Source organism: Rhipicephalus sanguineus, chromosome 6 (assembly GCF_013339695.2).
Source record: "Rhipicephalus sanguineus isolate Rsan-2018 chromosome 6, BIME_Rsan_1.4, whole genome shotgun sequence".
Classification (NCBI taxonomy): Eukaryota; Metazoa; Arthropoda; class Arachnida; order Ixodida; family Ixodidae; genus Rhipicephalus; species Rhipicephalus sanguineus.
Genome location: NC_051181.1, coordinates 60,786,968 through 60,799,025, shown reverse-complemented (window position 1 = coordinate 60,799,025; position 12,058 = coordinate 60,786,968). Strand labels below are relative to the sequence as shown.

Genomic DNA, 12,058 nt, shown 5'->3' with positions numbered 1-12,058 from the left:
CAGTTCCTTCGTTTAGAAACCCTCGTTCTCACCTGTATCCTCCATACGCACAGCCTGTGTGCACCGTAACTGTACGGAAAGTCAGGAGAGGTGATGTATCCCGACCGAAAGACCCGCAGGAGTCCACCGCAGGGGGACTGGTACAGGCGAACGCGTATCCGGAAGCCCCGGTCGCGCCCGTCTGCATCCGTGTACATGCGCATCAGGATCACGCTGTCTCCCATCAGGAAGTTTCGACCACTTTGTGGACCGCAGTACCTGTGAAAACAGTAGTGAGCAAAATAACTGCACTCGAGCTATGGCTCAGGCATAAGAGCATAATAGTAATAAAATCAGTTGCTAGTTAGCGCCTGTGCTCGTCTGCTCCTTTCTCTTGTCCTGTCTCAAAGCGCTACTAAAGATGGTTTGTATGTCCAAGCACCAACTCGCCCAACAGTCAACTCTTTTAAAACATAATAGTATGACAGCCACTATAGTCCTCCATAAAGAAAGCGACAGAATCCCAATAAAGAAGGGCGTACAGCAGGGAGACACGATCTCTCCATTGTTATTCACCGCGTGCTTACAGGAGGTTTTCAGGGCCCTAGATTGGGAAGAGTTAGAAATAAGAGTTAATGGAGAGTATCTCAGTAACCTACGATTCGCTGATGACATTGCATTGATGAGTAACGCGGGAGACGAATTACAGCTCATGATTACTGAGCTGGATACGGAAAGTAGAAGAGTAGGTCTGAAAATTAATATGCATAAAACTAAAGTAATGTGGAACAATTTTGGCAGAGAACAGCGCTTTGCGATAGGTGGCGAGACACTGGAAGTTTTAAAGGAGTACGTCTACTTAGGACAGGTAGTAACCGCGGAGCCGAACCATGAGAGTGAAATAACTAGAAGAATAAGGATGGGTTGGGGCTCATTCGGCAAGCATTATCAAATCATGAATGGTAATCTACCACTGTCCCTCAAGAGGAAGGTATATAACAGCTGCATCTTACCGGTACTTACCTACGGAGCAGAAACCTGAAGACTTACAAAGAGGGTTCAACTTAAATTGAGGACGACGCAGCGAGGGATGGAAAGGAAAATGATAGGTGTAACATTAAGAGACAGGAAGAGAGCAGAGTGGGTCAGGGAACAAACGGGGTTTAAGGACATCATAGTTGAAATCAAGAAGAAGAAATGGATATGGGCCGGGCACGTAGCACGTCGGCAGGATAACCGATGGTCATTAAGGGCAACTGACTGGATTCCAAGAGATGGCAAACGCGGGAGGGGGAGACAGAAAATTAGGTGGGTAGATGAGATTAAGAAGTTTGCAGGTATAACGTGGCAGCAGAAAGCACAGGACCGGGTTGATTGGCGGAACATGGGAGAGGCCTTTGCCCTGCAGTGGGCGTAGACAGGCTGATGATGATGATGAAGTATGACTCGGCGTGTCATACTATTACGTTTCCTAGTCCTAGCAGCAGGCATGACGCCATGCATCGACTAAAGAGCCACAGCACTGGTTTTTTATCAGTTGCTCTGAAAAATCGAAAGCTTAAACACATGACAGATATATGTTTACAAAAAATGCTCTTTTAGAACACAACAAATTTGTTCAAGGGTCCCTACCGATTGTCATCAAAAGAAAAAAACACATCTATGGCAGCTGATAATATATACATTGTAATAAGATGACAGAGGGGAAGGTAACACCGCGTGCACTCTTTACTCGCAGAGTAGAACGAAGCATTAGACCCTTCTTGTGTAGTGTGTTGTTTGAATGGAAAGCTGGAAATAAATTTTCGAATAGGCAGCGCACAAAAGGGCAACGAACACGTACACAAAAAAGACGCAAACACAACCGCTGTACTGCAACTAGTGATTTAGTTTCGAAAGACCCGGCTTATGTATGTGAACACGCACATGCGCTCTGACAGCAGTGGATGCGATGAGGACCGAAAAAACCCGAGGAAACCGCGCAAATAAAGGCACAACAAAAAAACAACAGAAAAGAAAAACAAAACAAAAAACAAAACAAAAAAACACGTGGTTCTGATAAAAAAAAAATTTGCCACACAGTATGTGGTTACATACCAAGGTATCGTCGCGCTTTTTCAGAGAACGCAACCGAGGGGCAACTGATACACTTATCATTCCATTTGCCACGTTCTATGGCCTCGATTACCTCTCTGGTTTCCTTCTTACGTTCCTTGCGCACAATCTCCGTACCTGTTAAAGCGGGAGCACAGCCACAATCCCTACAATGGAAGGCCAAATGCACAGAATCTTTTGCTGCAAAGTGGCGGCTGTGTTCCGTTAGCCGTGTGTTTATGCACCTGCTCGTCTGACCAATGTAAACCTTGTTACAGGTCAGAGGGATCTTGTAGATCACCTCTTCTGTGCATGCGACGTAGGGGTTGCGGTGCTAATAATGCTAATGATAATGCTAATAAATGTCTCGCGTGAACGAGCGAAACTGATACGGGAACGTTATCATCTTGTCTTTATATATACGAAAATACATTATTATTAGCGCACGAATGTTGTGGATAATGATGTTACACGTGTGAAATAACGAAAATGAGCATGTTACTTTCAAGTACTTCGCGGGTATTTTCATTTCTGTAGCATTTCTTCGCTCTCGCTTTTTAAACATATCTTAAGTATTATTAAAGCCCTCTGTTAGATATGTAGGTTATACGTTTTTTGCAGTGCTGCTGCTAGGAGCGATGAGAAATTTCTTGTATTCAAACCCCTTGCAAGATATACTACAATATATACAGTAACGCTCGTGTTTGTATCATACGGGCGTCATGCCGGGTTAACGTCAATTATGGTTCCAGTGCTGGCTACCCTTTTTTAGAAGCCTAATAAACATTACATTTGTATCCCTATGATTCGGCAAGCTATATTCAAGCGTTGCTAGACCCCGCAGGAATACGCTAACAAAAGTTACGTATTGTATTCGAGCCTTTCGCGAGGTCGCGAGGCGAAGGGCTCCTTACGTCACACCCGACAGTCCTGAAAATCGCATTGTAAAACGCATTCGCCTAACCCCGCGAGTACGTTCAATCCATTCACCAAAGTTCAAGACTCGCGTTGGTCTTCGAGGACCTCCTTACGCTCTCACTTCTCCGGTTCTGTCGACGATGTCGAGGCCGTCCTTGTGGCAAAAGGCGCTCCGCTCCATCAGAAAGACCTCGAACGTCACCTGTATTCGCGCCATCTCCTGGAGAACCTCGTTGCCCATTTTCACCTGCACGTTACAAGACAACGCGCACGTCGAATGACCTGCACTCGAAAGAAAGTTTGAAGGTTAAAAGAAAGGGCGATTGTGGGGCGTATTTGAGGTGTATTTCAATCCCGCCACACTGTCGTCATCCGGCTTCTTTTTATTTCTGCTGCTGAAGATTCAACGCTCGACTCTTTACGGACAAAAAGGCCAGCGTTCGGGCCAAGGCCGTACCCGACGAGAACGCACAGCTGCGCATGAAGATGTTCAGACGCTGTTTACATCGATTCCATGTTTTCTCGCGTATAACCCGCCTCCGCATACTACCTGCGCCTCAAATTGCAAACCTCGGAAAAATAAGAACTAAAAAAAATTATGGCACCTTCGCACTAGTGTTGCCAAGCCTGACGGAAGAGCGGAGCTTGGTGCCCTTCCTGTTTGTTTTGTCTTTCTTTCTTCTTTTCTTTCCCTTTCTATTTGCTTTCTGTATGTCTTTTTTTAGTCTCTTTCTATCTCTTCCTTTCTCTATTTCTTTCTCTTTCTCGCTCTTTCTGTTTTTTATTCTTTTTCTTCCTTTTCTTTCCCTCTGTCTCTCTCTCTCTCTTTCACGTTTTTCACGCGTTCCACTTTGCCGAGCATAATTTTTGTTTAACGCTCGTACTTGCTGTACTCGATAATCGGGCTTGGCCAACTTTCGTAGCGTATTCCCACCTGAGGGGTTTCGCACTACGGAGCACAAGTTACGAATAGCTTAAACAGCTTCGCTGCTAAAATTTTCTAAAACATTACCTTCCTTGTAATGTCGTTAAGCAGCGCCGTGAACTTGCGCATCGAAATTCACACCGAAAATACGACAACTTCTTTTAAAGTGGTATATCGAATTATGCGATATATCGAAGTAATTCGCGCATTTCTGCGAGTTTGATATATGCGGGTTTGACTGCGCTATCTTAACGTTTCCACTGTTCTCCGTGAAACGAATGCTGCGCCTAATCATTTTAAGCAAAGGAAGTCTGACTATGATCTCCTACGTCCTGGATGGCATCATACTGCTTTTTTGCAATCACAGTAAAAGCTGGGTAGTTTTTCCATGTCCAATACGTGAACTTCGTTTCCTGGGCCGTGTGTTTCGCAAAATGTTTTACAGAAATGTAAGAATCAGGAACAAAAAATTACGTCTAAACCTTCATAGCTAAGAGATTTCTGCAAGAACGTTCGAAGTGTGCGTTTAAACATTTCTCCCTTGCGTTTGGCTCCTAGGTTAGTGCAGGCAGCCTCTTTCATTTTATGCGTTTCCTCAGATACACCCTAATTTTCAAGCCCCCAAACTTGGTATGTCTATAGATGAAGCTGTCATGTAAATTGACAGGGTTAACTGATATGATGCCCAGTCAAACACTCAAATATTGCGCTTTGACTTAAAGCTGAAAGCTGTTCGAATTAACTGAATCACCAAAACAAAAGTCATTGAAGCCGCAGGTTGCGTGGTTGGGACTATTGATTTCTTCTGATTTCAATCTTTACAATGCCAGGCTTTTTCTTGCTACTTACCTCAACTTTGTATTGAATTTGTGTGTCTTGAGGGTAATAGTCATCGGGATAATTTGGACTTTCGATGTAGTCTTCCGTGTGACTCTTCGTCAACGTGATCAGCTTGGATTGCAGAACATTTACGGCCACTGCAAATGTCCACGTTGTTTGCCAGTTTGCACGGTAACCTAATCATTTTCAACAGTATACGTGCGACAAAGTTTAGGTAGGACGTCTACATGTCATATGTAAGAGAAGCTGGAGATCATGCATGATTGACTATAGTGGTACTATTATTATCAGGACAGTTATCTGACTCTCAGTGTTGTTTTATTCTAAGCGCTTTTCATTCACAGTAGGGCACTGGTTTCTTCATGGTACAGCATTGTGCACCAAGATGAATACTTACAGTTTGTGTTCATTATTACCTAATTATAAATATGATCGCTAGGACATCGGATTACTAAGAGGAGGAAACGTTTTATTGCGAAAGCAATTATATGGACACTCTCGACGGGTTTTGCTGTCGCCGTTGCCATCATGTTGCGTATAAAGCCTAAACTGATCATTTCGTCTTGCGCATCCTATTTCCTACCAGCGATTTAAAGCGGCGCGAGCACTGGTGACGAACGCGGCTGACGCAGAGATGAAACGAGCCGGTCCATCAACGCCACACGGAGGTGGGCGGTAAAACATTTCTTGGGAAAACAAGTTAGGTATGCAGGGACCGCCCCTTAAGGGGACAGCACCTACAAATAGTAGGTGGGGATTCCTAGCAAGGGTCCCCATAGGCGTCGGCTGCTGCCTGGGCTCGTTGGACCAAGGCCTTTAGAGCCTGAAGGTCAGAACAACCAAGCAGAGTCGCCTCCCACTCCTCCCGGGTTAGGGATAGGGGGTATGGCAGGATTGGAGGGGCAGGCCCACACCATGTGGTAGATGTCCGAAGATTTCTCCCCACAGTGCGAGCAACTGCTGGAAAAGGCGGGATCCAGTGCTGCCTGGCACAGCATAGAGTTTATGTAGAGTCGGAGTAAAAGCCCCTCCTCCACTTAAGCCTTTATATGGGCGTGGGGAAAGGCTGTGGTCAAATTGGTAATGCTGCACAATTTCGCGGAAATAATACACAGGATTGAATTCGAGGCCGTCTTGATCGCGAGAGGCCAGTGGGAATGCCCGGTAAGAGAGCGCGCGGGCGTCGGCGTCGGCTGCCTCATTCCCTTCTAGTCCCATGTGAGCAAGAGCCCAGACTATACGGCGGGGTGCGGGGATTTCCTCAAAGTCACAACGCCTCAATAGTCGATAGGCTAGGTACGCGACACAGCCGTTTTCTAAGTCGCTACAGGCCCCTCGCGAGTCGGAGATTATGGTTTACGATAAGGGGTGACAAGCTGCCAATGCAATGGCGACTTCTTCCGCGTGTGTTATGTTCCGGGCTCGGAAAGTGAGCCCGTTAATTGTTCGGTTCTCGTGGATGACAGCGGCCGTATGCCATCCCCCATGGTGTTGGCCGGAAGCGTCTGCGTAGAACACGCCGGGTTTCGATCCATAATAGCGGGCCAGGGATTCCGCCCGCGCCAGGCGCCGGCCATTGTGGTCTTCTTTTGTCATGTTGCTTGGAAGAGGGCGCACGTTGAGGGCGCATCTCCACTGGAGTTGAACACGATCTTGCTTGATGTTGGTGTGTTGGATGTTTAAGCGGGCTAATGGGCGGCGACCCGCTACCGTCTTTGAGAGTCGAGTGTACTGATTTGTGAGGTGGGCCTCTCGAAGCTCCCGAAATGTGTTCGCCATGCCCAGGCCTAGAAGGCCCTGGTTCGAGGTGTTCACGAGGAGGTCGAGGGCCCGCTTTACAATTTTGAGAAGGATGACGTCAAGTGCAGCCTCGTCTTGCTTCCGCATGTGGAGGTATGAGGTAGAATATGATTCTGCAGGCTACAAATGCATGTGCCAGCCGCAAGGCATCTTTGCACCGTAGTCCCCCGCGTTTGTTAGAGAGGGCGCATGCGAAAGCATCAACCCGTGTGCGAGACCTGCCATCGGTTGCTCCTCACGCAGATAGGAGCCCCGCCCGTCTTAAAGGAGCATCATGTAACGCCCGGGGGGCTGTGTCACTCGAGCAGCAACTGTGAAATTTCATGTTAAGGCAGGTAGCCCAGTTATCCGTTCTTGTGAAATTTCATATAAGGGCGCGGTCGCGATCGCTGGTTCACGCGCTATCTCGCCAGGCATCAGCTAACGGCTCGTATACCCTTCTACGTGCTGTGCTCTCAACGCGATGAGACTGCACGAAAAATGCTTTTCTCCCTGGGGCAGCCGCATTCCCTTACACTACACTGCAAAAACTGTCCTTGAGATCCACGAACAAGATCTACGTAGAACTTACAGATGGCTCTCATTATATGGAAATAGGGAGTACATGTTCGTAACTGCCAACGGACATATTGCTTTATTTTTATTTAGGGAGAGAGTGTTCTAGAGTCCTAAAGAAAAAGAAAGTCCTAAAAGTCCTAAAGTCGAAAAGTCTTAAAGTTGACTGCGCTGTTAAGTTATTTTCCAACCAAAGACCGTCACGTGGCTACTTTTCTTGCGATAGCAATTATATCGGCACTCTCGACGGGTTTTTGTCGTCGCCGTCATGTTCGGGATAAAGTCCAAATTGATAACATCCCACCGCGCACCGTAGGTTCTACCCGCGAGTAAAAGCTCGCGAGCAGCGGCGACGATCGCGGCTGATGCAGAGATCAAACGAGCTGTCCTATCTGCGTCACTAGGAGGGCGCATGCGATAACATCCCCCCGCGTGTTAGACCTGCCGTCGAATGCTGCTCAAGCAGAAACGAAACGCCCCGCCCGTCTTGAATGAGCATGGAGGGATGCGAGGGGGGGGGGGGAGGTGCTTGAGAGCAACTGCGAACTTTGATCCTAAAAGCGCGTTCACGATCGCTATCTGGCAAGCATCAGCAAACGGCTCGTATACTATCTTACGCGCGCTCTCAACGCGAAGAGACTGCGAAAAGCGCACCTCTCCCTGGAGCGGCCGTATTCTCTTACACCAACGTTTTGTGTAGTTACGCGAGATCGGATCCAAAAGAGTTAGCTGCCAGCCTTCCTTCGTATAACATTACAATTTGTTGCATTCGCATTCATTGCTTCGCGCTTGCGGTGAAACTGTGATCTTTTTTTCTTCAGACACGATGCGTTTACAGAAGGCCTGGGGAGCGTGCAACTACCACTGTTCTCTATGTGAGCGGTTTAAATCTTTAACCTTTTTTTCAGGTCAACCGAGAGTGGTTAAATTTGTTGTTTTGTGCATGTTACCCTCGCGAGCAACGAGGGTAGACAATATTTTGCTGCCGTCCTGACATACTGGCAGACTGTCTGCGTCTGTTTGCCGCGAAGTAGGCATGTGCGAATATTCGAGCACTAGGAATGTTCGAAGGAATATTACAGTATTCGAATTCGCTTCGACACGAATTTAAGGTTCCGAAATTTCAAAGCATTCATAATGAACGAATAGGCGTATATTGGACGGCATGTAACCCACTTGTGAAGGTGGTTTCACTGCAGCCTGAAAGTGCTATGCCGTGAAAGCACCTAACCAACAAAATTGCGCAATGTCGCGAAGCCCCACTTCAAGGTTAAATTAACATATTACTCCGACATAGATTAATCATTTTCAGGGGCGTAGCCAGAAATCTTTTTCCGGGGGGGGGGTGGGGTTCAACCATACTTTATGTATGTTCGTGCGTGTGTTTGTATGTGTGCGTGTATATATGCGCAAGCAAAATTGAAAAATTTCGGGGGGGGGGGGGGTTGAAACCCCCAACCCTCCCCTTGGCTACGCCCCTGATCCTTTTTTAAGTGTAAAAGCTCATTATACGGGCTTATATGTTATAATATGTTATATGTATAATAATTTTTAACGTGCGATGTATTTTATCGGTTATCACTTGCCTTCGCATTCATTGCTTCGCTCTGAAATTGAAATCCTGCTACTATTTGATGCTACTAAACGCTACTAAACGTAGCGTTTAGTAGCGTAGCGCTTAGTTTAGTAGCGTTTACTTGCAGCAAAAACAATGACAGTTGCACATGCCTTGTTCCAATTAAAAAAAAAACGCTGTGCAGGTTAGTTGGGCCTCGACAATATTTATGCTAATTTTTTTATATAATGTGTGATACATACCATTCGAACTATTCGATTCAAAGCTATTCGACGTAATCACTGTTCGCTTCGAACCTAAAATTTGCTTTTCGGACATCCCTACCGCGAAGGCTTCTGTGCGGCGTTCCACGGTGCCTAATAGACAAGGACACAAGGAACATGCGGCGCTGCTTCGTATTGGTGAAAAGCGTCCCTTTATGAAAGCCTCCTTTGGGGACTGTGGCACGGGAGTACAAACCGATTCGCTGCAGCGGCGGCGGCCTGCGCATCAGCTTCTCTGCAGTGCAAGATTGCTAGCGGCGTTTCGAAAACAGATGCGCAACTCCGCCACATAAAAGTAACATTTACAGTAACTCTAGGGTGCAGTAAAGCTTTAGGGTGCAGGCGCTCGCAGCGACCCGTAGCGGCCGCCGCTACGGTCATCGAAAATTCAAGGGGGCAGGGGGCAAGGAGGTTTAAAAAAAATTTTTGTTTAACCTCCTTGGCAGGGGGTAAGGGCGCGGGTACCCTGTTCCTCCTCTTAGATCCGACCCTGGAATTTTCGTGGTTGTTGCAATTTCATTCCGAGCTGCGTCTTGAGAGGTTCGTGCATGCTCGCGTGCGACTGCAAATCTTTCTAGCCTCTCCAACGCACCATACCTAAAAAGAAAAAGACAACCTGTTCCATGACGTTATGAAAAAGAACTCGTGCAGTGAAAAGGCATCGATTCTCATTCAGAGCTTTTACGGATCCAGTATGCCTGCAAGAGTGGGCGTGAAACATCAAGGGTCCCTCATGTGTACATAAATTTCATTTGACTGTTCGCTGATTCTTACTTTTAATTAATTATTTTTCTTTTTTATATGCACCTATCTTTTCCTTTCACTGTTTACTCACATTCTGCGCGAAACTATCTGTCTTTGCGTCTCATTCACTGTTCATTGTATTTTTGTTCTTGATGTAATCGCTATAATTGTCAATGAATATGGCAGTCGTACTCAAACATAACTGCGTGAAAAAGAATGTTAATAAACTAGAACGGAAACCCGGAATCTCCTACATGTTTGTTCTCTACACCAGCATGTGCCGTTCAGAAGAAGCTAACCTGCCCGCATAGTCTCCAGAGTTTTCTTTTCTTCGTTTTACAGTTTATCAGCGCCATGTCTGGCCTACACAGCGAGCTTAAACCGCAACTACAAAGCTTGGTTTCAACGGGAAACTCCACAGAGCGCAGGCTCACACGCGCGAACGAACGCTAGCGAGCGGCAGCGCCATCTGCAGGCTGGATCGCGCAATCTTTCCACCTGGCAGGCTCGCTCACGACACTAAGGAGACCTTCCTAAGTTCCTAGCCCGTATAGTTCTGCGTTCGTGTGATCGTCGTGCCGAGTTCTGTTTGTGCGGTCGACTTTTAACGCGCTGCCTCGCACTGTATGTTGTGGTTACTGACGTAAGCGCAATTATACGAGGTACCAGGCAAATAGTCACCAGATGCCGACCGTGCGACTTCAATCTCTGCGACTGCTTTGTTCGGTGTGACCGACGGACGTGATTCATAGTTTTGAAGAACACCTTCTTCAAATGTTTCCGCACGTGAGTGAGTAGCAGCGCCGCAATCTTTTCTCGACGACGCGTTCTGTGGCCCTGGAAAATGCCTTGACGCTCGGGGTCGGCCGGTAGCTCGGCGATTCCTCGCTTGGCGCACCATTGAAAACCGGCGGTCATCCAGCAGTGTACGCTGCCAGCGTATTTTTATGGCCAGAGGTAAGTGAACGTTACGCTTCGTACATTGTGAGTTGTTATTATTGTAGTACGCGTTGTCGCCGAAGAAAATCGCATAACGTGTTGGTAGTGTATGCGGTTGTAGTTGTGCGGATTGTGCTCGCGCATGACATTTGTCAAGAACGTAGTCGGTAGTGTTATAAAATTTTGGTAATCGCTTGCACGCACTGCTGTACGCTAATATTTGCTGGAAGGAGACACCATTTTTGTCAGGCTCACCATTGTCATGCGTTTTATGCATGTTAAATTTATGCATGTCTCTTGACAAATTACTTGGAGTAACGCCACGAAACCGAAGCTTAACATTCATTTCGTTCGCACGAGCTCTGAAGGAATAATCATCAGCCACCGCGTGAATCGTGAATCGGTACAGTGGGAGAAATAAAGTGTATTTAGGGATGTTTTCTTTAGGCGCGCATTTTATTTGTCATTAAGTAACATGACCCTCAAAAGCGTTTAGGTTAGTATTCTTGGACATTGCTTATCATCTTTCAAGCAATAGATAACATAGATTTGCTAAAAATGCAATTTCTGCAGCATGACACTTTATTTTGTTCAGTTGGTTTGCCCCATTTTTATCCTTTATGCACGTTGACCTAATTTGACAAGCCGTACTTTCAGCTGAATTTTCAATTGCTTTTAGCACTATATGTGCGTCCGTGTATTGAAGTCCCACCTCTCATCGCATAATAATAGCTTGTAAAGAACAACGCTTGTCTTGAACTAGCCATTTATCAGAGCTCTTCCTCCCTCCTCAAAGGGCAAGGTGCTGCTGGCACACCTGGTTCGGCTTTTCTTAACCTTTTTTTTTAATGCTGAATTTTTTTGCAACGTACTGCAGGTAGCAAACAGCAGTGCTACAACAAACATTGGAGTGCTGACCATGCAGTCCAGAAGGTGGCTGAGGCAAGTATGCTATAGGAGGTGCTTATTCAGGCAGAAGCATCTGTAGCCAACGTAAAGGTAATGTACAAAGTTCCATTTAACGAAGAAGAATCTTGTTTTGAGCTAGTCATGTCGAAGGGAAACAATGAGCGCTAGATAAATGAGATGGAAATGCAGAGTAACAATGTTATGCATGCCAGCAACCAACTTAAGTTTATTCATGCAAAAGGGTTATTTCCAACTAGTTCATTTGGGGCACGAGCCCACAGTTTCCACGAATGGGCATACCTGGTAGCCGTTGCACAACCTGTTGCTGTGTTCTCGCACTCATTATTATGTGCCACTTACTCTTGTGACGTTCCACCAAGGTGAAATTACTTCACATAAACAGCAGCGAGAAGGCTCTTGCTAGTCAGTTCAATTAAGACAGCGTTACCGTAGCTTTTAGTTCCAGTAAACCAGCTAAGCTGTATAGAAGAGCGTACTCCATGTGTTTGTCACCAT

At 46.4% G+C, this 12,058-nt stretch overlaps 1 protein-coding gene across 1 annotated transcript in view; it reads right to left on the bottom strand.

Moving 5' to 3' along the window:
* The window catches only part of LOC119395814 (venom serine protease 34), an 88,766-nt gene that overhangs the window by 32,098 nt on the left and 44,610 nt on the right, over positions 1 to 12,058 (bottom strand). Inside the window, exons 3-5 of the mRNA XM_037662819.2 lie at positions 4,766 to 4,893; positions 3,105 to 3,238; positions 33 to 258 (exon numbers count right to left, since the gene is read on the bottom strand). Of these exons, the coding sequence (XP_037518747.1) occupies positions 33 to 258; positions 3,105 to 3,238; positions 4,766 to 4,893 (488 nt within the window). The remainder of the gene's footprint in view (positions 1 to 32; positions 259 to 3,104; positions 3,239 to 4,765; positions 4,894 to 12,058) is intronic.